This window comes from Frieseomelitta varia, unplaced genomic scaffold, assembly GCF_011392965.1.
Source record: "Frieseomelitta varia isolate USP_RPSP 00005682 unplaced genomic scaffold, Fvar_1.2 scaffold_247, whole genome shotgun sequence".
Taxonomy (NCBI): Eukaryota; Metazoa; Arthropoda; class Insecta; order Hymenoptera; family Apidae; genus Frieseomelitta; species Frieseomelitta varia.
Window position 1 is genome coordinate 1,086,509 of NW_025109976.1, and position 26,297 is coordinate 1,112,805.

Here is a 26,297-nt window from a genome sequence, read left to right on the forward strand (position 1 = left end):
TCGAGTGTGTATCGCGGCCATTGAGCACGCGCAGAGGAGGGGCAGGCGACGCGATAGACGGCCAGGGATCGTCGACGATTTTGAATTAAACCGGTGAACCGGGAACGTTCGACGCGAAGACGAAATGCATACAACACAGCCTTGAGCGAGATGCATCTATAGAAAATCATCGTCGTTTTTACTACGCCGTTCAAGTGGATGGATCTGTATAAGAATAGAGATGGTTACGGTGAGGATTGATAAGCGGGGTTCGCGGAATCGCGATGCGAAGAGCGTCGGCAGAACCGGAAACAGGGGTTGATAGCGAAGTCGGCAGAATGGAAGGAGATACGGAAATGGTTTCTTTCACGAAACGAGGAGGAGTTTACTTTATGTAAAGAAGAGTGAGTGTGCTTATAAAGATGAAAGAGGGGGGAAAGGATGAGAACGATGGAATGAATGAGTTAGAATCGAAATATCAAGAGAGAGAAAGAGAGAGAGAGGGGGGGGGGGAATAAAACGAGGAAAGAAATAAGGGACGAGAAGCGACGAGAAGTAGAAGAGGATAAAGAAGGACACGTGGTGGTAGTATGTAGTGGTATCAGGATGGCATTCCCGACGTCTCGTATCTTCTTTTTCCCTCCGTTGTATCTTTCTTTCTCCCGCGGTGCCGATTCCTACCGCTCCACCTTCTGTCATTGCTCCCAGTGCTTCGACCATGAAGAGAAGCACCTTGCTTGCCACACTGTCCGCCCATGCACTTCTCTCCGCGATAATTTATTCGCGATTGTACCTCGAACAACGATCCAGCCGATTAGCCTGCACTGGCGATCACACGCGTGCAGTTTTCTCCCTGTGAGCAATATCAAATGAAACTTGTGTTAATTGTCGTTTGAAAACTACGATGCAATAAGAATTCGAAATTAAAGCAAAACGATTCGTCTGCCTTTTTCTACCTTTTTTCTTTTTTTTTTTTTTTTCAATACTTCGATGTACAGTCTTTTTATTGTTGCAAGACTGAGGAGTATTAAAAGATAAGGGTGATCTGCATCGACTCTTATCTAGCCTTATTAATTTTTCCTATCAATTATTCAATTGTTATGTAGTTTCATAGATAACGTTTCATAGTTATCCACTGATAGAGAGAAAAGATATCCTTTGAATGGAGTACAATGAAACTGATGTTGCCCGTAAATATGGCAGACATATAGTCACAGAGGGCTGACTGTCAGCTGAGAAATCAGTTATCTGACGATCGTGACTGAAGGTGATAGCGCGTGGCAAAATTTGAAATGCATTCGTCTGGGCGGCCGGACGAGCCTGGATTTTCGTGTTGTGTCGAGAGTGGCTGCATTTTCTGCGCCGGTGGCGGTCACGAGGGCGCGAACTAGTTTGTGAATCATGCCTAGAATGCTTTACATAAATTGCTCGGGACCGACGTCACGTTCTCGGACCCTAGGCATGAGACTGAGCAGGACAGAGAAAGACGGTGGAGAAAGAACGTTCGTTGGCCACAGCAGAAGTGACTCAGCCTCTCGTACGCATGCGGGGACATGGTTTGGAACAGAGTCGGAAACACCGGATAGGTGAAAGTATGCGCGACTCATCCGCGAATCAAACGAATCCGGCTCGTTCTCGGATATCCCATTGCGCGAAAGGATCTTGCCATGAGAAGCGCAAGCCAATCATTCGAATTACCACAGGTAATGATGACGAGGCGATCACAGCCTCGATGACACTTCTGCTTCTGGTTTCTTGTATGATTCTACGAATTTCTCTCGTGACGTGGCTGATCGTTCGTAATCCATAACCCACTTTATATTTCAATAGAAGGGACACTGATTCATGGAAGAAAGAGAACGATAATGGGACAGACAATTCGTCTTCGTGTTTCCAATAGTTTCAACTGACACGATGGATGGTATCGTTGAAATAATCGTTTTACGAAAAAGAATCAATCCTTTTATTAACGCTTAATCCGCGTAACACGTATATACGACACGCACACATACTTAACAATTAAGCTTTACGTTTTATATTTGATATTTCTCGATCGCAGCGCACGTATTTATATTCGTTTTGCTCTTTTTTTTTCTTCTTTTCTTTTTTCATCTTAAGTATCATTCGGTCATACGTATCGACGAGTTGTATCCGACCGCAAGGAAGAATTCTATTCTTCTTTTCGTCCATGTCTCGCGTGTTCAGTGACTGACGCTTCGAGTGCTCCTGTCATCCGGGATGCTCAACGCTGGAGATTTCTGAAATGAAAGAAACGCAGCAGCGCGTTCAGATCCATTCTCGAGTGTTTCTCTTTTTCTTCGTTTTTTTTAAGCCTCTTGCGCTGAATTGACGCGATACGCACGTCGAGAAACTTTTTGTCCCAAAATTGCAACATCTTCTCTGAAGATTTAGTTTTAAGTATATTTTAAGTATAACTCACGCAAAACAAATGATAAACCTACTACCTCTCAATAATTTCCAATCCAGTGATATCATACCGACGAGTTCAAAGTGAAAGCGACGAATTATTGTATACGGTTTGGTCACTCGTTATGGTCCGCAATCAGTTGCCAGCGCAAGTAAGGTGTAAGGACCTGAGGGATCTTTCAAATCCTAACCGGATACCTACAGCCCTTTCGATTATGTCCTCCGCGGCGTTCACTTTGGCAGGCCTAGCTGGAATTCCTCGCGTCGGCTCTCGATCCATCTTATGAATCATCTTGTAGACACTCGAGTTCATCAAGTGATCGTAGTTCGGTAGATTCGTCTTCTCGTACTTCTTGAAGTTTACCCTGCGTTCGCAAATCGCAAGCATTAGTAACAGGCTCGTCCCGGTTAATCGATCACGTTAATCTGTACCTCTCGAAAAGAAGAGGCTACTTTCAAACACACACACACACACACACGCAAGCGGTCGCAACTGCGTTATTAAATCATTGCTGTAAAAATTCGCAGATTCGCAAAAGATCGATGAGGAATCAAGCTTACCCCAGGGCTCTGCCTCGGATTACTTCCGCCTGGGAAGATAAAACCTCGGCGATCATTTCGTCATTGAAGAAATCATTCGGACACCTCCATCTGCGTCCGAGCGTAAGTTCGACCTGTTTAGCCTGGGGCCAGAGATCTTGCGAACGTTTCCTCTCTGCGCGTTGCTTTACTCTCTGCTGCAAACGTATGGGAAAGCGTTACTTCACGCTCCGCGCGGTCGTTTGAATCAATACTTCATCACGATTCAGGAATGCTTTTGACACGGGGGGTTACGGAGGAATCTGCGTGCTTCCCGTACGAACGTTTAGTGGAATGTGACATGACACGGATGATTTCCATCTCCGCGAAGATTTAAGGATGCAATTAGAGAGACACGTTGGTGTTTCGAAAGTCACGGATTACTAAACCTTTGGTTCGTGTTGTTCTCGGGATAATTTAAAAAAAAAAAAAAAAAGGGAAACGGAGCACATGTTTTGGTGGTTGAAGAACGATGAAGAGTCTCGGAGACGAGTACATCGACGTGATTAAGATAAAGTACAGGTTTTAGGATTCTGGAAGAGTGTAAAAACTGGATGACAGAGATGTAAAAACAACAGTTACTGCACATACAACTTTATACATTCCGTATCAGTCTCTAGAATACCTGCAACTCCTGAATAACTTGATCTTTTGCCGATAGATTTGGATCTGGTTCGAAACTGCCTATAATACACATATCGCTTCGTTTCCGTTATCTTTCTTTCACGATGTTACTCCTTTGTGACGATCGTTTTTTAATATCAGAAAGTAATGAAAAAATGTTCGCTAGATATTTACCATGGGATGGCGCGGGGCTTGGCGATTTCAAAACCTTCGTCTCGTACGAGACGACGAATTTCTTTACTCTGCTACCCTCCTCGCTCTTCACGGACAAGGTACCTTCCAGTTCCTGCGTCTCGGTCTCTTCCTCGTCTTCTTCCTCGCTGGCTTGGACGATCCGATGCTCTTCCGAATAAGCCGAGTACGAGATGTCCTCCGTGTATTCCGTCACATCCTGTTCCTCCGTTTCTTCCAGTTCCTGCGTCTCCGTCTCTTCCGTCTCTTCTGCCTCTTCTGCCTCGACCTCTGCCTCTGAAAGATCAGAAAAGTTGCGTCACGCAGTTGCTGTAGAATGATAAAAAAAAAAAAAAAAACGCCGCGGCGGATTTCACGAGAGAAATGGCCAGAGCAGATCGAATCGAAGGCAGAATCTGGCTCGTTTCGCAACGGAACGTCGCGTCGCGAGGCTCGACCGGACGCGGTCGACGCGTTGGCACCGCTTCAAAAGTCCCGAACGCATGAAATTTGGAAATATGCATGCGCGTAGGCTGGCACGAGATACCGATCGAGGTTCGTCCGCTTTGAAAATGTGTAATCTTAGCGAGCGAGCACACCTTGCTGCCTCTCGTCGTTGCCGGTGGCGCCGTTTTGCACACCGCTCAGCTCCATGATCTTCTGCAGTTGCTCCGACACGATTCTCAGGTGACTCTCGATCTCGCTCGGTAGCTGCTTCAACGCCAGCAACTGTCGTTGAACGTTCTCCAGCTGTTTCTCCAGGTTCATCTCCGTGCTGACCAGCTCTTTGATCTTCTCTTTGTCGACTGCCGCCGCGACGTTCGCCATCTCTTTCTCGATCTCGTTCAAAATAGACTCCTGTGCCGTTTGCTCCTGACTGTCCGTCTCCTCACCGTGGCTCTCCTCCTTGCACGGTGTTGTTCCTTCCGGTTGTTGTTGCTCGGTTTCGCTCTCCCCCTGCTTCGACTCGGCTTTCGATTCGGGACGCGACTCTGGCTCGCGTTCCTGATCCGATCGACAGCCGCCTGGCTCCGGTGTCGCCGATGGTGTCGCCTAAATTCAGACAACAGGCTACAAAACACGGGATTCGTGGGTGGTGAACGGTGAACGGTTCGTCTAGTCTGTCGTGCACAGAGACGTGGGACTGAAATGCATACGGAACGTCGGTTTTTCCATCTGCGTCGCTTTAATTTACATTTCATCTCACTCAACACGCCGGACGGGTCATCTTTTCAAATCCTTAAGTGGGCATAATTCAATTTTAGTTTACAATAGCTGGAGCTTGATTTACATTCGAATCGATGTACGAATAGAAATAAATTGTCGCTTTGCAACATTGGAAACGAGATGACAAAGGATTACGCAAACGAATTCAAATACACAGCGTATGATGCATATTAATTTAAAATTAGATGGGATTGCGACGGTACCAATGGTCCACTTAAGGATCAGTTGCGTATGCACTTCCAATCGTTCGTCATCGTTACGAGTACCTTACGTTCGATACGATGAATTAGTACTCGTTCCGTTTCCGGAAAAACAGATGGGATTTTGGGGATCGTCCCAATATCATTTCGACGTTAAGGGTTATCGAGAATTTTAGCATTTTGGGTGGCATCCATATCTATATATATATATGTATGTATGTATGTATACGCATTTTATTTCGAATGTACTATTTTCTCGACAATCCATCGTGAGTACATTTTGACATTAATTATACTACATGCATCGATCTGCGCGTGCATGATAACGCGAGATTCCAGAAGTTCTTGTTTCTATACTCTACATTCGTTAGACTAGATACCAATGAATCGACGTGCGAGTGCGATCATTTTGTAACTCTTTTTTTTTTCAAATATATATTACGTTACACATACTTGCAGGGCCGTACATTTTTCGCTGTTATCTTGAACATACGTTGCTGTTTTTAGTCAAGTGGTTAAGTAGAACATGTAGTAACGTTTAAGAGACAGACTGTCACTTTTGTCGTGAAAGATTAGTTCGTGCTTTTTTTTTTCCTTTTTTTCTTTTGTTTTTCTTTTCAATTAATTAATGTCGTTCACTGGCTGCACGGCCCCGAGAACAAGTACAACTATTGCTACCTCTATAGTTATGAGAAAAATGGTTACATTGGACAGAATGATACAACACACACTCTACGAACGATGAACACTTTTTTTCATGTTTTTTTTTTTTTTTTTCTTTCTTTTTTTATACGTTTACAGATGGCCCATGATGATCTAGCGTCTGTTAGGATGTCCTAGAACAAGTGATGTCGTTTTAAATCTAAACATAATAAATCTAAACGTAATCATTAGTAGTGCCGTCACGAGCGAACATATTTAAGTAAACGTCGTGTTGGACTTTGCTGTTGACACGAATATTATTACTACTTGTACATATACAACAAAATGATCGAGGTACAAGGTACGAACGCGTACGCTACTAATCTAGTGAAATCGACGCCTATGCGATTCGTTAGACCTTCGTAAAGAATGGTCGGCACGAAAGATAGCCTACGACCGTAGTCACGATCGTTGTCCTGCATCGCCTTTTTGTCGTTAATCGCTTGGTCAGCCGATTCTCTGACAAATTTCATAGGAAGCCAATTGAAGAGACTGGTTGCCAACGTATTGGTGAGGTTCGAAGCACCGGCAGAGATGCTACCTCTGGATGATCTTGAGAGCCGTCTACTGCCACGATGAAAAACCTCGGTCGAGATGAAGTCTTTGGAGGAACGGATCAAATTGAAGAAGACATCGTCCTCCTTCGTGGGCGATACAGACGCGCCGGTTTGGCGCGAGTTCAAGGACGAGCAGCCTGGAATAACGACGGAAGAATCGGCGATACCTCGAAGAAGCTGGCAACGAATGTAGTTTATGATTAAACCGAGTGTCTCGAAGTGCTTTTTAAAGACACGCTCGACGTAACGAGTCCGAGCGAAAAGTTTCTTCCTCGACGAGGAAACGCTCGAGCGTGCCGAGAAACGGTCGCGAAGATCCTGCAAATCTAAGAGCGCGTTTCTCAACAGATACGTCTCTAAATAACGACCCTTCGTCTTGATCATTGCCGAGCCTCTCCTCCTGCCTTTCTCGCGAACGTCTCTCGAGGATACCACGTCTTTGATACAGTTGATCAAGCGAGTAAGATTACGCCGAAGAACGCGCCGGATGTAATGACCCTTGAAGTACAAACGCTTGTCAATTCGCGACTTGGATTTCATAGAATTCGCGATATCGGAACGAAAGCGGACCGCAACGAATTCCACGCTTCGAACGACTATTTTCTCCGCGTAACGAGCTTTCCTCAATGAGATCTCTCTGTTCGATGACAGACGGTCGTACAACTTGCTCGTGGAAAAGCTATCGAACAATCCGATCATCCGCCTGATCCAATTATCTTCCCGTTTCAAGTACGTCTCGAGGTAACGACCTTTGATCCTGGACTTGGAAGATTTCTCGACGCTACAGCGGCGTGGAAATTGTTGAAACTGCTCCGTGCCGCTTTCCTGGAATCGTTCCCTGAACGAAGGAAGTTTTACTTTAATCGCTTTGTTAATGTCGTCGTAGATTCTCCTCCCGAACAAACACTTTCGGAGGTAATGACCCCTTGTATAGAAGATCTTGAACTTGCGTTTGTTCGGCGCACGAGGCGCCAACGCTACACTCTCTCTGTGTCTCGGCAACTGTACCGTTGCAACATTCGATCCCGAGTTCGTGCAAGTTTCAGGCTCGGCATCGAGCGAAGTCTGACTCTGGCGAATCTCGATCGGAGGTTCGAGACATGAAGAGGACACCACGGGACATGTAATGCCGGTTGGTTCGAGTGCTTGTTCCGAGCATAAACTATCATCGAGCGGCATTGACGAAACGATCGACGAATCGCTTTCCTCGAATTTCATCTCCGTTTCGATATTTTCCATGTTTACCTCGGGAGTGAGCGGTTCCGGGGTACTAGCGCCCTCAGGTTTCAGCAGACCCTTTGCTAGCAGTCGGTCGGTCACGCTCCTCTTTTTTTGTTTCTTTATCACGACTCTGTACGACTCGACTTCTGTCTCCTGTTGTTGTTCCTCCTGTTTCTTACGGGGCTCCGGCACCGGTCTCTGCGGTTTTTGCAGAAACACCGAGGTACGTCTCAACTGTTCGACCAGAGGCGGTTCAGCTGTGGCGATGTTCTGCAGCTCTTCGACCACCTTCGATTGTTTCAGAACAGTGACACGGGGCCTGAGTTTCTTGAAGTTCACTCTGAAACGCGTGTACTGTGACTATGAAGGAAAGTTCTGATCGTAAGATGAAGGGAAATATACAACATAGAGTAACCAAATGTGAATACCCCAGAAGGCCTTTGTCGGACAAGAGTTCCTCTTCTTCGAGGATCAATTGCGCAATCTCGTCGTCCGTAAGATTCTGATTCGGCACGATCTCGCTGTTGGCGTCCTTGGGCTTGTCCGGGAGCGGTTCCACTTCTGGCTTCACCTCCTCTTCGGCCGACTTTACATCGCACGTCGTTTCCTCGTGCCGCTCGATCACCGTCGTTTCCTCTTGCAGTATTTGCTCCGGGTAGACAGGTGGCAAATCTGCGAGCTGACAAACGTTCTTATACAGATCCTGACACGAATGAATAGAAAAATTCATGTCTCCGGGCAACGCTAAAATTATTAGCTGACTTGCGAGAGAATGCGTACCGGAATCTTGTAGGGAACGATATTCTCTTCGGACAGCGCCTCCAAAGCCTTCAGTGGATCTTCTTCTCTGTGTAACACAGTCGCGTAATTAATCGCTTAATTAACGGTGTTTCGAACTGAAATTTTTTCGATCGACCTCACACGGTGGTCAGTACACTGTTCGGCGAGCAACGATCTTCTAGGTGAATGGAATTGGAACGAAGAACGAATTTAACTGCTTTTCGAAGCTTAGTGCGAGCCGGTTCACGCGCAAAAGGGTAATGAGAGATCGTGGAACAAATGGTGTGCGGTGTAAATGCCAGCAATAAAATCGCCAACCAATGATAAACAGATTTCATTCTGGGTCACCTATTTATAAGTGTTGCAATTCGTTACCACACGTTGCCCGTACGCCGGGATATTCTAGCCGCGACGTGTTATAATAATGCACACGAAGCGTACAGTAACATCTCGATATTTCAGTCATTTTTCTCAATTTTTTCTTATTTTTTTTTCCTCTTTTCTTCTTTGTTCAAATATTACCGACAATATTCAGCTGATAAAGTGCCACGAAATGCAAATTCCAGCAGCATCTATCGAAGGATGCCTGTCATGAATCATGCGATACTCGAAATAAAGTTGCAGTTAAAAGTAGTTCAAGTTAAGCTTGCCCTCCAAGCGGGTCAATTCAGCGTGTCGTTGACATTGATGTCGAATTGTTTTCATAGCTAGCTCGCAGATCTACTTCCGATAGAAATAGAAGAATAAGAGCACTCCCCTCGAGGAGATACAGTTCCCTTATTCCGGCCTTAAATTTAAGTATTTACCTCTTTACACCCAGAACAAAATTATTTCCTGCTCGCATTAGCTCTTCGTGTGCCTGACCGTGTGTCAAGTTACTGATGGGTTGATCATTTAATCTCACGACCACATCGCCGACCTTTAAACCCATGCATTCTGCCAGGCTTCCCTCTGTCACCTAAGAAATGATCTTAAATCGATTTCCATTTTCAGTCAATTTATTTTTTACTCAAAATATATGAAAAAAAAAATATATATATATATTGAAATTTTATAAGATAAGAATCATAATTATTAAACGTGTTTCTGTATACGGTAAATGCAATTGCATTTGCAATTACATTTTCACTTGCAATTCGATAGAATCGATAATGTAGGAATTTCTACATTATTCTACCTTACCGATATTTCTGAGACCGTACTCCTGCAGATATGCAACCCATTCTACACTCGTGCATTCGGTTATACTAATGTTTAATGAACCATATCTAGCAATTAATTCGTGAGCTCTCTCGATGATTTGCAATTTATTTTTTATTTATGTACATGCATTCACGGCAATATATTTAAATAGTAGGAGGATAACGTACGATGAATAAAGAGAAAGTACGTACTCTGATGACAGTCAATGGCTGTGGAAAATCGCTTCCACCTGCCAATCGAAATCCCCATGGTGTGTTGTCGAATTTCGTGAATTTTATGCTGACAGCCATATCGTTCTACATCTGAAATTCATGTTTCCGCCATCACAACGACACGTAGAATACTTGCGATATGTCACTGGACTTCGAAGAAATTAGTCTCAAAATCGATTTCCGTGTCGATTCAATCGATTATATAATATAAAAAGAAAAAAATGAAATTGAAGTAGTATGAATCTGAATTTTTTCATAGACTAAACACTAAATGTTGTACGAAATTGAAATTTCAAAGGGTCTCGAAGAAGGATAACTTACGGTTACAAATTTGCAACTATTATCAGCTCGCAATAGTAAATCTAAAATAATTTTAAAGTAAATATGAAGTAATTTTTTGGATTAATATCACATTGACATTGACATTCTCAAACTAGCCAACCACGAAAAACAATGCTACAGTGAACAAAACACGTAATGATTTATATAGACTGAATACGAGGCATGTAAGTTTTTTTCTAAACTTCATTTCCGTTACGTAACGCTGATGTAAAAAAAGTGACAGGAAACAAAAGACCGATATTTTTAACGCCTGCAGCACCGCTATGGTATCCCGGATCGATTTCCGAATATCGACGACAATTTGTGATAAATTTGCTTTCTCGAAGCGCTGTGCTTTTTGGCGATTGAAAGATACGCAAAACTTAGAAAAAAAAAAAAAAAAAAAAAGGAAAAGAGTTTGGAATGCGGCGGCAACCGAGAGGAATTCGTAGTATGTACACGGAAGTGGCCGCGCGTCGGCCGAAACGAATATAGTTTAGCCAATGCGAGAATTTACTCAATGATTCATGATTCACTTGCCAGTAAGTTGTAAGAGAAATCGCCGTAGGATTGTTGTCGTCACGATGCACGATAAATGCACACCGAGGAAAATTACTGTTTCACCAGGTTCATGGAGCGTGCGGCCATCAAGCAAGCCGGTCGATACGACGAAAGGACCGATCGAACGAGCCTGGCCAAACTCTTCAACACGCACAAAACGATGTCACGATAATGTTTGCCAGAAGGCGATCGTAGCTACCGTAGTCGAACTCCACAAATACTCTTCTCTCCTCAGCCTCCCGTCCCCTTGTTATCCAATCGTAAAACAGTAGGAAGCAGGCTCGATCTATTTACTGATCGATTTATTTAGATTCGGGGCCTCGATTTCCTTCTTGCCCTACAGACTGTTTCGCTCTCGCAGTTGCTCTTTCGCCAAGCGACGATATCTGTCCTTCTCTGTAACGGAAAAACCGAACAACTTTTTTTCGTAATTTCGCGCCGAAATCAGACGAGCCGCAAATCGATTTAAAAATCGCAGTCCGCTCGCGCCATCTATCGACCGATTGACCATGTTTGAATTCAGTACTTCGCAATGAAACGCGCGAAACTCTTCAGTGCAAATTTTCAGCTTCAGAGTCAAGAGCAAATTGTTGTACTTGTTAATTGTCATGTTGTGAGATTTTTATGTTCTGTGAGACAGTGATGTGTCACGTTTATTCTACGTCGTGTGATTGCATCAAGTACGGTAGCTTTATAGTGAGTACACGCATCAAGTACATTACGAACTTTTAATTTATTGATAAATTTTCATGAAATAAAATGTGATATAAGATATTATAACGCAAATTTTGTTCTTATCGACGTAATCGATTGTCTTTCGATTGAAAATGAAATCATGTACGGGGATAAAACAGATCGAATTACGTTTATTATTATTATTATTATTATTTATCATCTTTCATTATATTGAGATAAAGTTAACGGATTGAATCGGCGCGAACTTTAGAAAAGGAAATCCAATTTAATTTAATTTAATTTAATTCTCTTAATTGTTTATTAAACATTGACCTATTATTATACTTACGCCTAGTCTTTAAGTCTTTTATTCTTCGTATAATTATATTTAATATTTATTGATCATATTTTTCACAACCATTTCTCGTATAAAAATTTTGTTTGTGCAAAACATATGATTGACACTGCCAACCATTACCGATAACGATTGAGTAGTACCATTGACTGCTAGTTAGTCAATGCTTTTAGCATTTATTTTCATATAACCTTTATGTTGACTGATACAACAGTTTGCAAATCTGACATGCTTGTATGTAAGTTATATATCAAAATGTAGTAATATTGTGTCAGCACAATACAAAAAATTACATATAAAAGTGTTTATGATTTAACGCGTTTAGAAATTTATATAAAAGAACATTTGAAATAAACACTGTCTATAACATAATTTCATTTAACATTTGATGGTTTTAAATAGACATATATCTATTGTAATATATTTCTAAATTATTATTAAATCAAATAATTTGCATTATTTTTGCAAACATATTTAAAATAATCAGAAATAAATGGATACTTTGACCATAACCAAGTTTAATAATTAAATTAATGACACAGTTCATAACAAACAACAGAAACAACTATTAAGAATATTCTTATATTCTTCTTAGTTCATAATTCTCTGAGAAAAATGGTGGATATAAAAAATAATACAAATGAAACATATGATTGTAATGAAGAATCAAAAATCAGAACTAACAGTTTTGATACTGTGCCATCAACACCTTCTTCATCGTCAGATTATTTGACAGGAGATGATAGTTCAGACAGTAAAGCTGCTATACCATTTAGTTTAAAATCAGTGGAAACTACACTTTCATTATCCAAGGTATAAAATAATTTATATAAATACAATAGATATTGTAATAATTCTTTATTTCACTTAACTCATTTTTAGGCTACTTCTGAAGAATATTTGAAAGATATGATAGAAAAGTGCAAACAAATGGTGTTAGAAAGTGCAGAATGTTCAGATGAGCGAAAATGGCTTGTTAGACGTTTAATAGAATTACGTTTAAGAGTACAAGAATTAAGAGAAACATCAGAAGAAAATTTGCTAGAAACGCAAGTCATTTTAGGCCATCATTTAGTACCACAAAAATATTACATAACCACTTCTGGGCCTGCATATTGTGATCATTGTAGTGGAGCTATTTGGACTATGCTCCAATCATGGTATATGTGTAGTGGTAAGATCCATTAAAATTAAAAATTATTGTTCTTACATGTGAATACTCATGATCTACAATTTTTGTTGTTATAGATTGCAAATTTTGTTGTCACTGGAAATGTTTAAATAATATATGTAGAGTATGTGTTCATGTGGTTGCTAGTGAAGCAGGTGGTTATACATATACAAAAGATATTTGTCCTGAAAAGGGTTTATCAAATCAAGGATATAGATGTGCTGAATGCAAAGTTCGAATAACATTCAGTAAGTAAAAAAGAGTAATTTATTTTTTTTTGTATATCACTAATTCTATATTACTACAATGTAGATAAACCAATTTTTATTACAAGCTTTCTCAAAAGGATTATCCTTATCTTGCTTTGGTAATCCATTTAGGAATACAGGTAAAATATTAATAGGAAATTTTTGAAACCATGGATTACAAATAAAAAAATTATTTTTATGCGTCAATGTACATAATAAGTTAATATATACATGATACTTTTAATAAGTTATTTATAAATATAGAGTCAGTATGGATTGAGCCACGCCTTTGCGATTATAGTGGATTGTATTATTGTCAAAGATGTCATTGGAACACTGTAATGGTAATTCCTGCAAGAGTAATTAGAAATTGGGATATGGAACCAAGGCTCGTATCCCGTGCTGCTGCACAATTGCTAACACTTTTAGAAAAACGTTCTGTTTTATTACTCGAAGAGTTAAATCCAAAATTGTTCACTTTAGTTCCAGATCTCTCTGTAGTAAAGGTAAAATAAATAAATATACTTTTATATCAAAGAAGTGAAGAGTTTTATGAATTCAAAATAAATAATAAACAGAGGATGCGGGGCGAAATGCAAATGATGAAACATTATTTGGTTTTGTGTACGGAAGCTAATAAACAAGGATTACCATGGAAAATTGGAATACGTACTCATATGATAGAAAATTCGGGAAATTATTCAATTAAAGATCTTGTTGATCTTAATAACGGAATCCTCTTAGAAGAAATTCGTACTGCATATGATATTATGCAAACTCACATTACCGAACAGTGCGAATTATGCAAGGCGAGGTAAATTTCAATAATTAAAGATTCTTTATTTAAGTCATTTTATAATTAAACTACTAAATATTTTAATGTACAGAGGTCATTTGTGTGAATTGTGTGGTAATGATGAAATTATATACCCGTGGGATGCAAGTTCTATTACTTGTCATCAATGTTCGGCTGTTCATCACCGTGCATGTTGGTCAAAACAAAATCACTACTGCCCACGATGCGCAAGGCTTCAAAAGCGACGTGCCTTGCAAGATCAACAAATTTCGGATACAGATGATTGTATTAAAGAAAATGGATTGAACACAAGTGAATCACTAAGTGATACAACATAAATGCCAAATATCACACTTATTGTGATTTCAGGTCTTGTGCAACTTTTTTATAAAATAAAATTAAAAGACATTCATAAGATTCATATTTTATAATATATAAAATATCTCGGATTTATTTTAAGTAGTAATGTTAGAAATATAATTTTAAAATAGATATATATATATATATCTATATATTTTTCTTTTATTATTAATTATAATTCGCGTAAACTTGTGAGGACAATTCAGATAATATTATTTTATAAATTGTTACTAGTATCTTTTATTAAAAAACAGGTGATATTTTCCTAAAAATTATTGTATATTAAATTCATTTCCGTACAAAACTGTTTTTTTTTTTCAATCAAAATTGAATTGCTAATTCATTAACATAACTGATGAAGATAAACACTTACGTAGTAAAAACGTCACATAAGACATTAAAAAAATTGTTACATCACATTTTCTAATCGTATTTTATGAGCAAAGATATGATTTCTATAACTCGCATATTTCTATTATATATCGCAGTTAGTTTGGCTGCCGCCAAATTCCTTAATTCTGATTCAACGGAATTAAAAAAAACATATGTCACTTCGGTAGAAAAGTCAATACGAATGCTAATAAACTCTGAAAAGAGCATTCAGGAAAATATTTTGACTACTAAAAATAATCTAAAAAAGTTAACATCTGGTGTGTTTACCAAGAGTCAAGATATATTAAAAAACTCAACAATTAGTGATATTTTAAACCCATTTAAACACAAAATTAAGGCAATATATCCAGGTATATACTATTAAATTTTTTAATAAAAATGGGTTGATAATGTAAATTTTGGGGACAGGGACATACTGGTGTGGTGATGGCGATATATCTCCAAATAAAGAAGATCTTGGTTTTTTTGAAACTACAGATGCTTGTTGTAAAGCTCACGATCTTTGTTCGGAGAATATTTCAGCAGGAGAAGAACGAGAAGGACTTCTAAACAATGGTATATTCACGAGGTAACTAATACTGTAAATTACGATTAATCGAAAAGGAATAAAATACATATTCTGCGTACAGATCATCATGTAACTGTGATGATGCGTTTTACCGATGTCTTAAAGAAGCTAATAACATTTTAGCTACACACATTGGAACAACGTATTTTAATATTTTAAGACCTCAATGCTTCAAGGAGTATTATCCCATTGTAAATTGTCAAAAATACGCAAAGTAATATATTTTATAATTTATTCAACTTCTTGTGTAAAATATTTTCTATATAATATTTATTATTATTAAATTTTAGGCATCATTTGATAAATAAAAAATGTAAGAAGTATAATTATAATTTTTCGCTGCCACAAATAATGCAATGGTTTGATAATCCAGATTTTTTATAATCTTCAATGAATTGAACAATGTAGTAATTTGTAGTAAGTTGCTTAATTGCTGTAGTAAAATAATTTTTTAATAGTCAAATATAATAAAAAGTAAAATATATGATATATATTACAAAAAAAAATTATTATTATTATTATTATCTAATAAAGTGCTTCTTATAGTTCGAGATGTTCAAGAAACGCTCCTTTCGGTGGTATTCCTCTTTTAATAATATGAGGTATTGTTTTAGGAACCATGCTGAAAAATAGATTAAATAGTTATAATTAATGAAAAAAGAAATTAAATAGTTATAATTTAAAATGAAGCTTTATTTTAATAAATAATTAACTTACGTAATGCAGTCAATAATAGGACATACTGAAAGACACAGTGTACAACCTGTACAATCATCTGTCACTAGTGGAATGTGAGTATCAGAATCAAATTTAATTGCTTGATAACCAGAATCAGCACAAGCCATATAACATTTCCCACAGTTTATGCACATATCCTAATGCATAAAATTACTTGCTCTTAATAAAAAAGAACAAACATTAAAATAATTAAAAAGCAATTGAAACATACGTCATCTATCAATGCTACCACTTGTTCTTTGTTATTCAAGTCCTTATACGTGCCAATATAATCTAAAGCTTTACCAATAACATCTTTTATAGTTGGTATAGGCCCAATAGGTTTCAAAGTAGGTCTCGTTATGTCAACAATTCTATCAAGCGGATTCGAGTTAGCTTTAATCTCAGCCATTTTTTGTTCTCGGAGTTTTTGATACTCTCCAAAATATGGTATGTTCTGAAACATAAAACAATCACTGTACATTCTGGTATCATTCAGTCAATTAGCTTTAACCAAAGATTGCATTTACTTTGCCAAGAGCATGTTGTAATACAACTGGTTTTCCTTTTTGATGTTTAAATGTTGGTGGACTCTGTCCGTCCCAATCTTTTACTTGTTCCAAACTCTTCAAATATAGTAAGGCTTTTAAACCAATCGTGTAATCATCAATCAAAGTAAAATCTTGATTCTGTACTGCGCTGCAAACCTATTTACCGTTTAAAAATAATACAATATAAGCAATATTATAACAAATTTGTATAAAAATAAAATGGCTGACTGATTCACCTGCAGAAGAGATGCGCCACAATGTAAAAATTGAAGAGCAACATCCGCTGAATCAATACCACCAATTCCAAGTATTGGAAATCCAGGAAGAGTTTTCGAAATGTTCGAAATTGCCCTTAAAGCTTGAGGTCTAGTTGCATTTCCTGACATACCCCCATAAGTTGTAGCTTTCTTAATGCCAACGGCTGGCCATGGCGTTGCATCTGCGTGTAATCCCATTAAACTTTGAACCGTATTTATGGCAGATACTCCATCAGCATATCCTAAAAGTAATTATAAAAAATTATTTCCTCAAATATTTTAATTATTTATATATGAAGAATACCTTGGTAAGCTGCTTTAGCTATTGAAACGATGTCAGTGATGTTTGGCGTTAATTTCACAAAGAATGGTATTTTTACGGCTTTCCGAACCCATCTTGAAATATTTCTTACCAGTTCAGGATCCTAACGTGTGAGAGTCTGTATAGTAGTTAATAATAAAATATTAATAAATTATTTAGAGTATATACTTGGCCACAAGCTAAACCCATTCCAGATTCTCCCATTCCGTGAGGGCAAGATAAATTTAATTCTAACGCATCAGCACCGGCTGTTTCAGCTTTTTGAGCAAGTTCTGTCCAGTCTTCTCTATTATATGTACACATAATACTAGCAATAATAATCTAAAAATAAATTTGAAATTTTTATTGTGAAGATGATCTGAAAATTTTATAATAATATATAATATAATATTTTATAATATATTTTTAAACCTTAGACGGAAAATCATTTTTCAACTCTGTGATACTGTTACACCAATAAGCTTCTGACTTTTCAGATATTAATTCAATATTCAAGAAACTACTTTGTTCTGGTCCGTAATGATGACGAGAAGTTGTGCCTTTAATTATTCGTGGAGACACATTTGTGACAAGATCCTAAAATATTGGTTTTTTCAAATAATTTTTTTGAAAAATATTTAACAATGATTTAATTACCTTATTCAAAGAAAACGTTTTTGTAACAACAAAAGCCCATCCAGCCTCAAAAGCCCGTCTAATCATGGTACTACAGGTGGTCGGCGGTGCAGAAGCGAGTCCAAAAGGATTTTCAAATTTTAAACCACACATTTCGACAGATATATCAACATCATCGATCGGAGTGTGAAATTTAGGTAACTGAGGAACCTCGGGTACTTCCAAATTATAAGAATTCTATTGAGTAGTAAATAAAGAATTGTTTAAACTACTTGAATACATATCTCTAATAAATGATTATTTCATGAAATTTTTAAAATTATAACCTGAATATATTTATGAATGTACCAAGCAGCTGTTTTTCCATCATTTACAGATTCAACGGTAGTATGAGCAACACCAGCAAGATCTCCACCGCAGAAGACACCGGGAACAGAGGTACTCATGGTTTCCATGTCTACTTCCGGTAAGTTCCACTTATTCATTTTAATGGGTGCCATAGCTTGCGTCACTTAAACGATACAATTTTTTTAAAAACATTTTTCTTTGTGAAGGAAACAAAATTTTAATGTAGGCTAAATTATTACCACTCAAATCTTGCAATCCTGAACCAAATGCACATATAATAAAATTTGCTTTTAATCGGCAAATTTGTTCCTCGTCCTCTGTCCATTCACCATTCTCGTCTTGCTCGGTTCGACAAAATTCTATTGCAATTATCTTTCCATTTCGGGTAATTACCTGCTTAGGTGATTGGAAAGGAACGAATTCGCATTTTTCTTCTTTTGCTAGGTCAAACTGAACACACATTGGAGAACGTAAATTATAAAATAATACAAAAAGAAACCCATATTTCGTTTTACATAACGGTAATTACTTCTTCAGGAACTGCTCGAATGTTAGTGAATCCTTTTCTAAATACCACGAAAACTTTCTTCGCACCGCATCTAAGGGCAGAGGTAGCACAATCGAAAGCTGTATCCCCAGCTCCGAGAACAACAACATTCCCACGGAGAGAAGGCAGTTCGTTGTTTTTACATGCGCACATTCCCGGTTTGCTAGCTTTCGCTACCTTTGGTAAAAAACTCTTCGACGTAAAAAAACCCATCTCTTCCGTAAGGTTTGAGAAAATTGGAATATTCTTCGCTTCCGGAAGGCCAATTCCCAAGAAGATTGCTTTATATCCGGAACTCTGGAGACTCTAAGAAGTTTCAACGTTAAAATCTGTTTAAGTTTTGCAATTGCATCGCAATGCAGTTCAATCCAATAATCACATAAATACCTGTATCGTTAGATCATTCTCGGATAATGCTTTGCCAAGTTCGATCTTCACTCCTAGATCTTTCACGAGATCTATCTCAAACGTAACAACGTCGTACGGCAGTCGATATTGCGGGATCTCTGACGAGCTTAAGCCACCGATATAATTTTCTTTCTCAAATATTGTAATATCATCATAACCCAATCGTGCAAGGAATGTTGCACAAGACAAAGAAGCTGGCCCACAACCAAGCAAAGCGATTTTAGTATCAGAATGTGGAACACTTTGGCCAGGAATTCTAGTTTGGGGTATGTTCATTTGCTTGAAAATCTAAAGAACAACAATTAATGAGCTATGTACGCTGTATTTGATATGTGGAACATTATCCGGAAACAGTTAATCTCCTTACATCTGTGGCGAATTGTTGAAGACCACCGATATTAATGGGTCCATCTTCAGATGCATACAAGTTACAGCCACCCACGCATAAATCACTTGTCGGACAAACCATACCGCAAGTAAGTCCGAGAGGATTATCGGACAGAATCGCTTTCGCTGCCCCATAATAATTCTTATTTGAAATAGAAGTTATAAAGGATTTAATGTCCAATTGCGTGGGGCATGACTTTTGACAGGGAGCATCCGCACATTTTAAACAACGCGCCGCTTCTTTTAATGCACTACGCTCGCTTAATGTGGTATGCTTAATGTCATCGAAATTCTTCGTCAAAGATGGACATATCTGCAAAATAATAATGTGACGATCTATTATATATAAAAACACCGTGCGTTAATTATAATTTATAATATTCATTGAGAAGAGATTTAGTTCTGTAATATATCTTACACTGCAGCTTTCGTTAATATTCCTCTTCCACTTTTTCTTATTTTCTTTGGTATGCGTCGAGGGAACAAAGTTAGCGAATGGTTTTATTCTCGGGTTCAAACTTAAAAGATTCTAAAAAAAGAGCGTTCAAAATTTAAAGTAAAATATGTTTCACTCAAATTTTGAATACCACGATACTCACTTCGATGTCAGGCACATCCTTGCTAAGCGTCGCAACCGATGCCATTTCTATGCAGCAATAAACTAAAATTTCGCACAACTGACGTAGATATTGTCAATAACTGAAGCAACTTACTTCGAGTTACCAAATAGACTGAATAGTTTACTCAAAGTTCAACTGTTAATATACTACTACTATTTGCATAGGTAGAATTTTACAGACAGTAATAATCTTTGGACCTTGTGTAATCAGATAAGCCTAAGAACATTCATTCGTAAATAAGTGGTGGAACTTTCCCACCACGAATCGAACTTGTCCATTCATCTCTCTATTTCTGATACTTCATAATCCTGTCAATCGACAGAAACACGTACAGTAAGATCTGAATTAACCGGTTCATAATTAATTCAGTCTCTGTTATTAGAAATCTCGATTGTTCGGAGTATTCTACTTGCTAAAAAGTTTGTGTTGTTATTATTCGTATCGTCTGAGCCTATCAATTATTATTCTTACGTGTTAAATGATAAGATAGCGATAACTTGTAAAAGTGAAATTGAAAGCTTATTACGTGTTTATTTATTTTTTCTCATGCTTCGATTATCCGTTTATTTATTTTTTCTCATGCTTCGATAATCCGACAATCGAGCAAATTGTCAACTAATACTTACAATTTCATTCAAATAAATGGAGTTTATATAAACGGAGTTATAAACTGCCGTATCAAAGTAGACAACTTTATATGTATTGCTGATTTTTTCAAAACTTACATTATTCAAACTGAATTAAAAGAATTACTTTAATTTTGACCAATTCAATCTGAACACAAGGAAACACTGTATTGCACTCGTAGGAAATATTGTACCTTGATTTACGAGATGCAATCGATTAACATTAAAAATTAACAATGGTATATTCCCTATAATCAAACATGATTACAGTCGGGTGAAATTGTCCCTTCCGAATATCGTTTAATTAAATATAAATACAAGGAAGTACCCTCTTCCTCGATATAATTACAGGACATGAAATCGCCTTGTAATCTTGCTCTAACTCTTTAATTAAATGTAAATGTTACGAGCCCACGAGGCAAATGGTAAACTGACATATGTTCAGTATTCTCACTATAAAGGTAGATTCAAGATATGGAATTGCAGCCTGAGTGATTTGTTTGAGAAAATGGACATTTTTACGGAGAGACAAGTTAAGTTAAGAAAAATCAGCCCCAATAAGCATTTGCAAAATAGTTTATCGATCATTTACTATTTAGGATTTTGGTCGGAATGGGCTAAGTATAAATATTTGTATAATATATACACGGCTTGTAGTTTAATATTTTTGTTAGCAATTACTATGGCAAGCGAAGTCATGTACATTATTGTAAATTGGGGAAATCTAGAGCTAATGATGGCCGCTGTACCTATCGTTATGTCATATTCTACGTATGCCGCAAAGGTATAATATTTAATGTATATCTGTTTATATATTTAGTCATCATGGTACAAAGTTTAAAAATTATATCGTATAGTGACGTAATTGTTTTAATATTTTCGCTTATCATTTCTATATTTATCAAATTATATGTTACAATGATATTTTATTGTATTTCCCTGATGAATATTTTTTATAATCTTCAACATATTCTTGTATTTATAAATAGATAATTTATATTATTCGTCATCATAAACGTATCAAAGATCTTATCGATATAACAAACACCGAAATGTTCAATCGAGATAACAATAAATACGAGCGTATCGTAACGTATTATACTTGGCAAGGAATTTTTCATCATATTACTTATCAAAGTTTTGGTGGCATAGCTATAATATCTTGGGGATGTACTCCAATATTATATCTAGCCAATAAAGCATCTAAACAATTACCAATGGCGGGATGGTTTCCTTACAACGTAACATCTACACCGGCTTTCGAAATCACTTGCTTGCATCAATTTATAGTTGTCTTTATAAGTTGCATCAACAATATAGCAATAGATACTCTTATAACAGGCCTCATAATGACTACTTGTTGTCAATTAACAATCTTAAATTATAATATTTCTTCGATACATTGCACAGTAGAAAAAGAACATACTATATTAAGTGATAATTTTGGTATTGGAACTTTTACCTTAGAGGTTTACAATAAATTATATGAAGATTTGAAACATTGCGTGAAACATAGTATTATGATATTTGAGTAAGTTTCTCAGTTAAACATATAAATCTGAACCTTTATTTCCCAAATATATTTATAATACAAATTATATTTTCAGTTTCTCGAAACAAATTCAAAATATATTTGGTACGTTAATATTTTTTCAACTTCTAGTAAATTGTATTATCGTTTGTCTAACAGCATTCAACATATCGCAGGTAAATCTTGCGTATTAATTATGATTTTAATCGATTTATGTAATTGTATTCTGTTACATTCACAGATGAAAGACTATGCACCATCTGAGTTATCTGGTGCATTATTATATATGTGTTGCATGACATATCAAATCTTTATATATTGCTGGCATGGAAATGAACTATATCTTCATGTATGTAACTGTGATAAAAAATTTAGTAGCAATTTTACTTATTTATTACTAAAATTGTACTTTACAGAGTATAAAGATATGTTTATCTGCGTACGCAAATAATTGGTGGAATAATAGCAAGAATTTTAATCATTCTTTACTTATCATAATGACAAGAACTCAATGGCCTCTTATTATAACTGTTGGAAATATTATGGATTTGTCTTTACGAAATTTCGTTCTAGTATGTATACATACATAAAAAATGATTTTTAAATGCATGTCCATACTTTGGTGAATTTGAACAATAAAGTAAAAGAGTAATATATTACAGTCTTTATCCTATACACCTTAATTTTCGAGTTATAGATGATTAAAGAAAAAGATAAATCTTGTACTTCAGTATATGTTACTGCACATCGTAATACGTCTAAACTTTATCTAATTTTACAAAAATATCCATTGCTATGAATTAAATAAATCCCAATCTTTATTTTTATTTTTGGTATAATTTAAAATCTATTATGTATTCAATGATGTCCATAATTTAGAAGAAAGGATTCAGAATGGATTTGAAACTATTCGAAAAATACTTGGTATTTTCGAGCGAGTGTAAAGAAATGCAGTAATATTCTATTGAAGCACAAGGTAATTACATGGAACATTTTCTTCAATTATCTATAACTCAAAAATCAAGGTATATATAGGATATGTATACTTATGTAGGATATAAGTTCATATGATATTTTTTACGGATTTTAATGTATAAATTCATTAAAATACGGACATGTATTATAAACATCTTGTATATATTAATCTATTTTTATTATGTTTTGTGATTTTTAGATTTTACGTATGTCATATTCTATTTTTACTGTTTTAAAAACTTCTACAGATACTTAAATTTATTAATGATTATAAATATTAAAATATTTAGAATCAGTAGAAAAATATTAAAAATATTTATTTAAAATTTATTAAACATTAATAAGTTTGATAAAACATTAAATATAAAAATCTACTAAATATAAATATAGTATATAATCAATATTAATATATAAAAATACAAATTTTTCAACAATTTTTCAATATCATTACATTATTGTATATATAAAATGTAAAATATATTATATATAAAATATAAAAAGTAAACATATAAACATACATTTTATAATACATGTATGTTTCAATATTTGTTGTAATACATACTTTATATATCACAATTTTGTAACCTTAGAACTTTTGTAATGACATGATTATAATGCTTCTATCATCACAGCTATCCCTTGACCTCCACCAATGCAAGCAGAACCAATTCCTAATTTTGCATTTTTTCGTCTCCTACAAAAGTGACATATCGTTTTTGTTAATTTATTTCAGATATTTACTAATTTCTTATTTTTTAATATTAACATACCTTAATTCATGTATTAAATGTGTAGTAATTCTACTACCAGATGCAGCCAATGGATGTCCAAGAGCAATAGCTCCACCATCTACGTTTAATTTATTAATATCTAAATCTAACTCTTTAGCACACGCTAATGTTTGAGCTCCAAATGCTTCATTAATCTAAAACAAAATATATAAATGATTATATATTTAATTTATACACCTACATTTAAACAAAATGTTTCCTAAAATTTTTACCTCGACAAGTTCAATATCATTCAAATTTTTATTCGTAACTTTAAGAAGTTGTCTGATAGCTGGAGCTGGACCAATTCCCATAATACTGGGTTCTACACCTACAATACTATATCCTACTAAACGTGCTAGCGGCGTAAGCTGTTCTGCCTTAACAGCTTCTTCGCTAGCTAAGATAAGTGCTGCTGCACCATCGCAAATGCCCTATATAAAAAAGTTATATATTCCGAAAGTATGAAGTATAATTAACTTTAATAAAATACAATTTAACATACAGATGCGGATCCTGCTGTAACTAAACCATCTTTCTTAAAAATAGAAGGTAATTTAGCTAAACTTTCAGGAGTTGTTTGAGGCCTTGGATGTTCATCTGTATTAACAACAACATCTTGCTTTTTTACAGTTATTGTAACAGGTGCTAGTTCCTCTTTGAAACGACCAGCATCATTGGCTAAAATAATTGAAAATCAATCTTTATTCATTTATCGTAATAATTTAAATAATTAATATGAAATTCAATATAAAAGACACTTACCAGCTTTCCATAATTGTTGACTTCTTAGAGCAAATTCATCTACTTCTTGTCTTTTTAAATTATATTGAGATCCAAGCTTCTCTGCAGTTCCACCCATAGGTATATTGCAATAAGTATCAAGTAGTCCAAGCCATAAAGCATCTTCAAATTCATACTTTTGGCCTAAAGCTGTACCAAAACGAATATTTCTTACAACAAAGGGAACTTGACTCATATTTTCTGTTCCTCCTGTTAGAACTATTTTAGATTCTCCTGTTAAAATACTCTGAAAATAATTAATTAATTACAAATTATCTCATATGTTTGCACAATATTTATTACAAATAAATTTTATTCCAGTTTTATCTATACCTGTGCACCATTAACAATTGACTGAAATCCAGAACCACATAATCTATTTACAGAAAATGCTGGTTTTTCTAAAGGTATACTTGACTTCAATGCAACATGACGTGCTAAAAAACCTCCATCAGCAGATGATAGCTTGTAAAGAATTGTAAATGTTACAAAAATAATGGAAATTTAATGAAAAGAATTAATTGATATGCATAAATATTTAACTACATACAGCTAATACATGTCCAAAAACAACACTATCTATTTTATCAGGATTTAACTTTGCAGATTGCAAAGCAGATTTTACAGCAACAACTGATAAATCAGTTGCACTTTTATTGGCAAATACACCACCCATTGTACCAAACGGAGTACGTTTTGCAGCTACAATAAAAATTCCTGTAAAAGAAGACATTATTTCAATATATATTTACATATTATTATTTTATAGCTTTTATGTAATTATATTTAAATTATAGCTAAAATAGTTTTATATTTTATATTTTATTATGTTAATTATTTTCGATCATTTAATCAGTCATATCTGGGTCCAAAGGTCGAAAAAAATATTTGCAAAACACCTAACATTTGTTAATATACATATATAACACATCACTTTTATAATACCATTAAATATACTTTTATATTAATATATTTTTATTAAATATAAATTATTTATTTATAAATTTATTTTACATTAAAACATTTTTTTTATTTCCTGTCACGAAAAAAATTATAAGTTTATGTATATTTATAATATTTATATATTTAAAACATTTTGCAATATATCAAGTTTTAAATATATTATTTTTTTACATTCATTCAAAGATACTATAGAAAGTAAATGAAAAACTTGGAATCTATTAATAAGAAATTTAATAAAATATTTATTTGTCTTCCTTAGTCAAAATATCTAGAGATTTTTATTTCTATATAATAAATATCTTAAATGTTACATACCTTTCGTTGCAAGAGACATTGTAATAATAGATCTTATTATAATAAACTATGTATCAAAAATATTCGCTCCGGGCAGGAGCGAATCGTAGTGTCCAGTATTTTAAATACTTACATACTATTGCAACTTTGTACATATATAAATGTGTACTTTGTACATATATATGTGTGTATGTAACAGCTCGTAAACAGCAAAAAACAGATGATAATAATTTTGCGAATGAGTCATTAATCT

General features: G+C 35.8%; 6 protein-coding genes across 13 annotated transcripts; 3 read left to right on the forward strand and 3 right to left on the reverse strand.

The window, feature by feature from the left end:
* Positions 1-1,918: 1,918 nt before the first annotated feature.
* LOC122528195 (altered inheritance of mitochondria protein 21-like) lies at positions 1,919-11,027 on the reverse strand. 4 transcript variants are annotated; one of them, XM_043653066.1, is made up of 12 exons: positions 10,744-11,015; positions 9,862-9,972; positions 9,274-9,425; positions 8,468-8,534; positions 8,116-8,366; positions 7,712-8,027; positions 4,380-4,833; positions 3,784-4,077; positions 3,611-3,669; positions 2,968-3,143; positions 2,609-2,771; positions 1,919-2,237 (listed from the first exon to the last, which is right to left on the reverse strand). In XM_043653066.1, the coding sequence occupies exons 2-12, from the start codon at positions 9,958-9,960 to the stop codon at positions 2,181-2,183; spliced, it is 2,088 nt and encodes a 695-aa protein (XP_043509001.1). In that variant the 5' UTR covers positions 9,961-9,972; positions 10,744-11,015; the 3' UTR covers positions 1,919-2,180. The 4 variants fall into 4 exon arrangements, 3 of the variants coding, with proteins under 3 accessions (XP_043509001.1, XP_043508999.1, XP_043509000.1); XR_006306513.1 differs by lacking the exons at positions 1,919-2,237; positions 3,611-3,669 and having other exon boundaries at positions 2,629-2,771; positions 10,744-11,026; XM_043653064.1 differs by lacking the exons at positions 1,919-2,237; positions 2,609-2,771; positions 2,968-3,143; ... (1 more) ...; positions 3,784-4,077; positions 4,380-4,833 and having other exon boundaries at positions 5,424-8,027; positions 10,744-11,027.
* Positions 11,028-11,097: 70 nt separating this feature from the next.
* Positions 11,098-14,486, forward strand: LOC122528197 (differentially expressed in FDCP 8 homolog). Of its 4 annotated transcripts, none has more exons than XM_043653073.1 (8): positions 11,098-11,460; positions 12,390-12,607; positions 12,677-12,968; positions 13,043-13,213; positions 13,300-13,353; positions 13,478-13,719; positions 13,792-14,027; positions 14,101-14,486. In XM_043653073.1, the coding sequence occupies exons 2-8, from the start codon at positions 12,410-12,412 to the stop codon at positions 14,345-14,347; spliced, it is 1,440 nt and encodes a 479-aa protein (XP_043509008.1). In that variant the 5' UTR covers positions 11,098-11,460; positions 12,390-12,409; the 3' UTR covers positions 14,348-14,486. The 4 variants fall into 4 exon arrangements, with proteins under 4 accessions (XP_043509008.1, XP_043509005.1, XP_043509006.1 ...); XM_043653070.1 differs by lacking the exon at positions 11,098-11,460 and adding an exon at positions 11,927-12,032; XM_043653072.1 differs by lacking the exon at positions 11,098-11,460 and adding an exon at positions 11,937-12,028.
* A 193-nt stretch (positions 14,487-14,679) lies between these two features.
* Positions 14,680-15,754, forward strand: LOC122528202 (phospholipase A2-like). Its single transcript, XM_043653083.1, has 4 exons — positions 14,680-15,112; positions 15,171-15,330; positions 15,392-15,544; positions 15,621-15,754. Exons 1-4 carry the CDS (start codon positions 14,806-14,808, stop codon positions 15,712-15,714), a joined length of 714 nt encoding a protein of 237 aa, XP_043509018.1. The 5' UTR covers positions 14,680-14,805; the 3' UTR covers positions 15,715-15,754.
* Positions 15,755-15,769: 15 nt separating this feature from the next.
* Positions 15,770-20,252, reverse strand: LOC122528194 (dihydropyrimidine dehydrogenase [NADP(+)]). Its single transcript, XM_043653063.1, has 16 exons — positions 20,082-20,252; positions 19,901-20,011; positions 19,463-19,795; positions 19,075-19,383; positions 18,670-18,993; positions 18,380-18,590; positions 18,119-18,303; positions 17,814-18,029; positions 17,589-17,753; positions 17,346-17,498; positions 17,160-17,280; positions 16,835-17,097; positions 16,578-16,754; positions 16,280-16,504; positions 16,048-16,205; positions 15,770-15,952 (listed from the first exon to the last, which is right to left on the reverse strand). The coding sequence occupies exons 1-16, from the start codon at positions 20,124-20,126 to the stop codon at positions 15,871-15,873; spliced, it is 3,078 nt and encodes a 1,025-aa protein (XP_043508998.1). The 5' UTR covers positions 20,127-20,252; the 3' UTR covers positions 15,770-15,870.
* Positions 20,253-20,428: 176 nt separating this feature from the next.
* Positions 20,429-23,490, forward strand: LOC122528199 (odorant receptor Or1-like). Of its 2 annotated transcripts, none has more exons than XM_043653077.1 (6): positions 20,429-21,512; positions 21,718-22,259; positions 22,336-22,435; positions 22,501-22,608; positions 22,676-22,831; positions 23,434-23,490. In XM_043653077.1, the coding sequence occupies exons 1-6, from the start codon at positions 21,129-21,131 to the stop codon at positions 23,488-23,490; spliced, it is 1,347 nt and encodes a 448-aa protein (XP_043509012.1). In that variant the 5' UTR covers positions 20,429-21,128. The 2 variants fall into 2 exon arrangements, with proteins under 2 accessions (XP_043509012.1, XP_043509010.1); XM_043653075.1 differs by having other exon boundaries at positions 20,429-20,521; positions 21,403-21,512; positions 22,676-23,463.
* Positions 23,491-23,749: 259 nt separating this feature from the next.
* Positions 23,750-26,223, reverse strand: LOC122528198 (3-ketoacyl-CoA thiolase, mitochondrial). Its single transcript, XM_043653074.1, has 8 exons — positions 26,066-26,223; positions 25,338-25,504; positions 25,121-25,252; positions 24,770-25,034; positions 24,510-24,685; positions 24,238-24,438; positions 24,005-24,159; positions 23,750-23,928 (listed from the first exon to the last, which is right to left on the reverse strand). Exons 1-8 carry the CDS (start codon positions 26,082-26,084, stop codon positions 23,844-23,846), a joined length of 1,200 nt encoding a protein of 399 aa, XP_043509009.1. The 5' UTR covers positions 26,085-26,223; the 3' UTR covers positions 23,750-23,843.
* Positions 26,224-26,297: the final 74 nt, after the last annotated feature.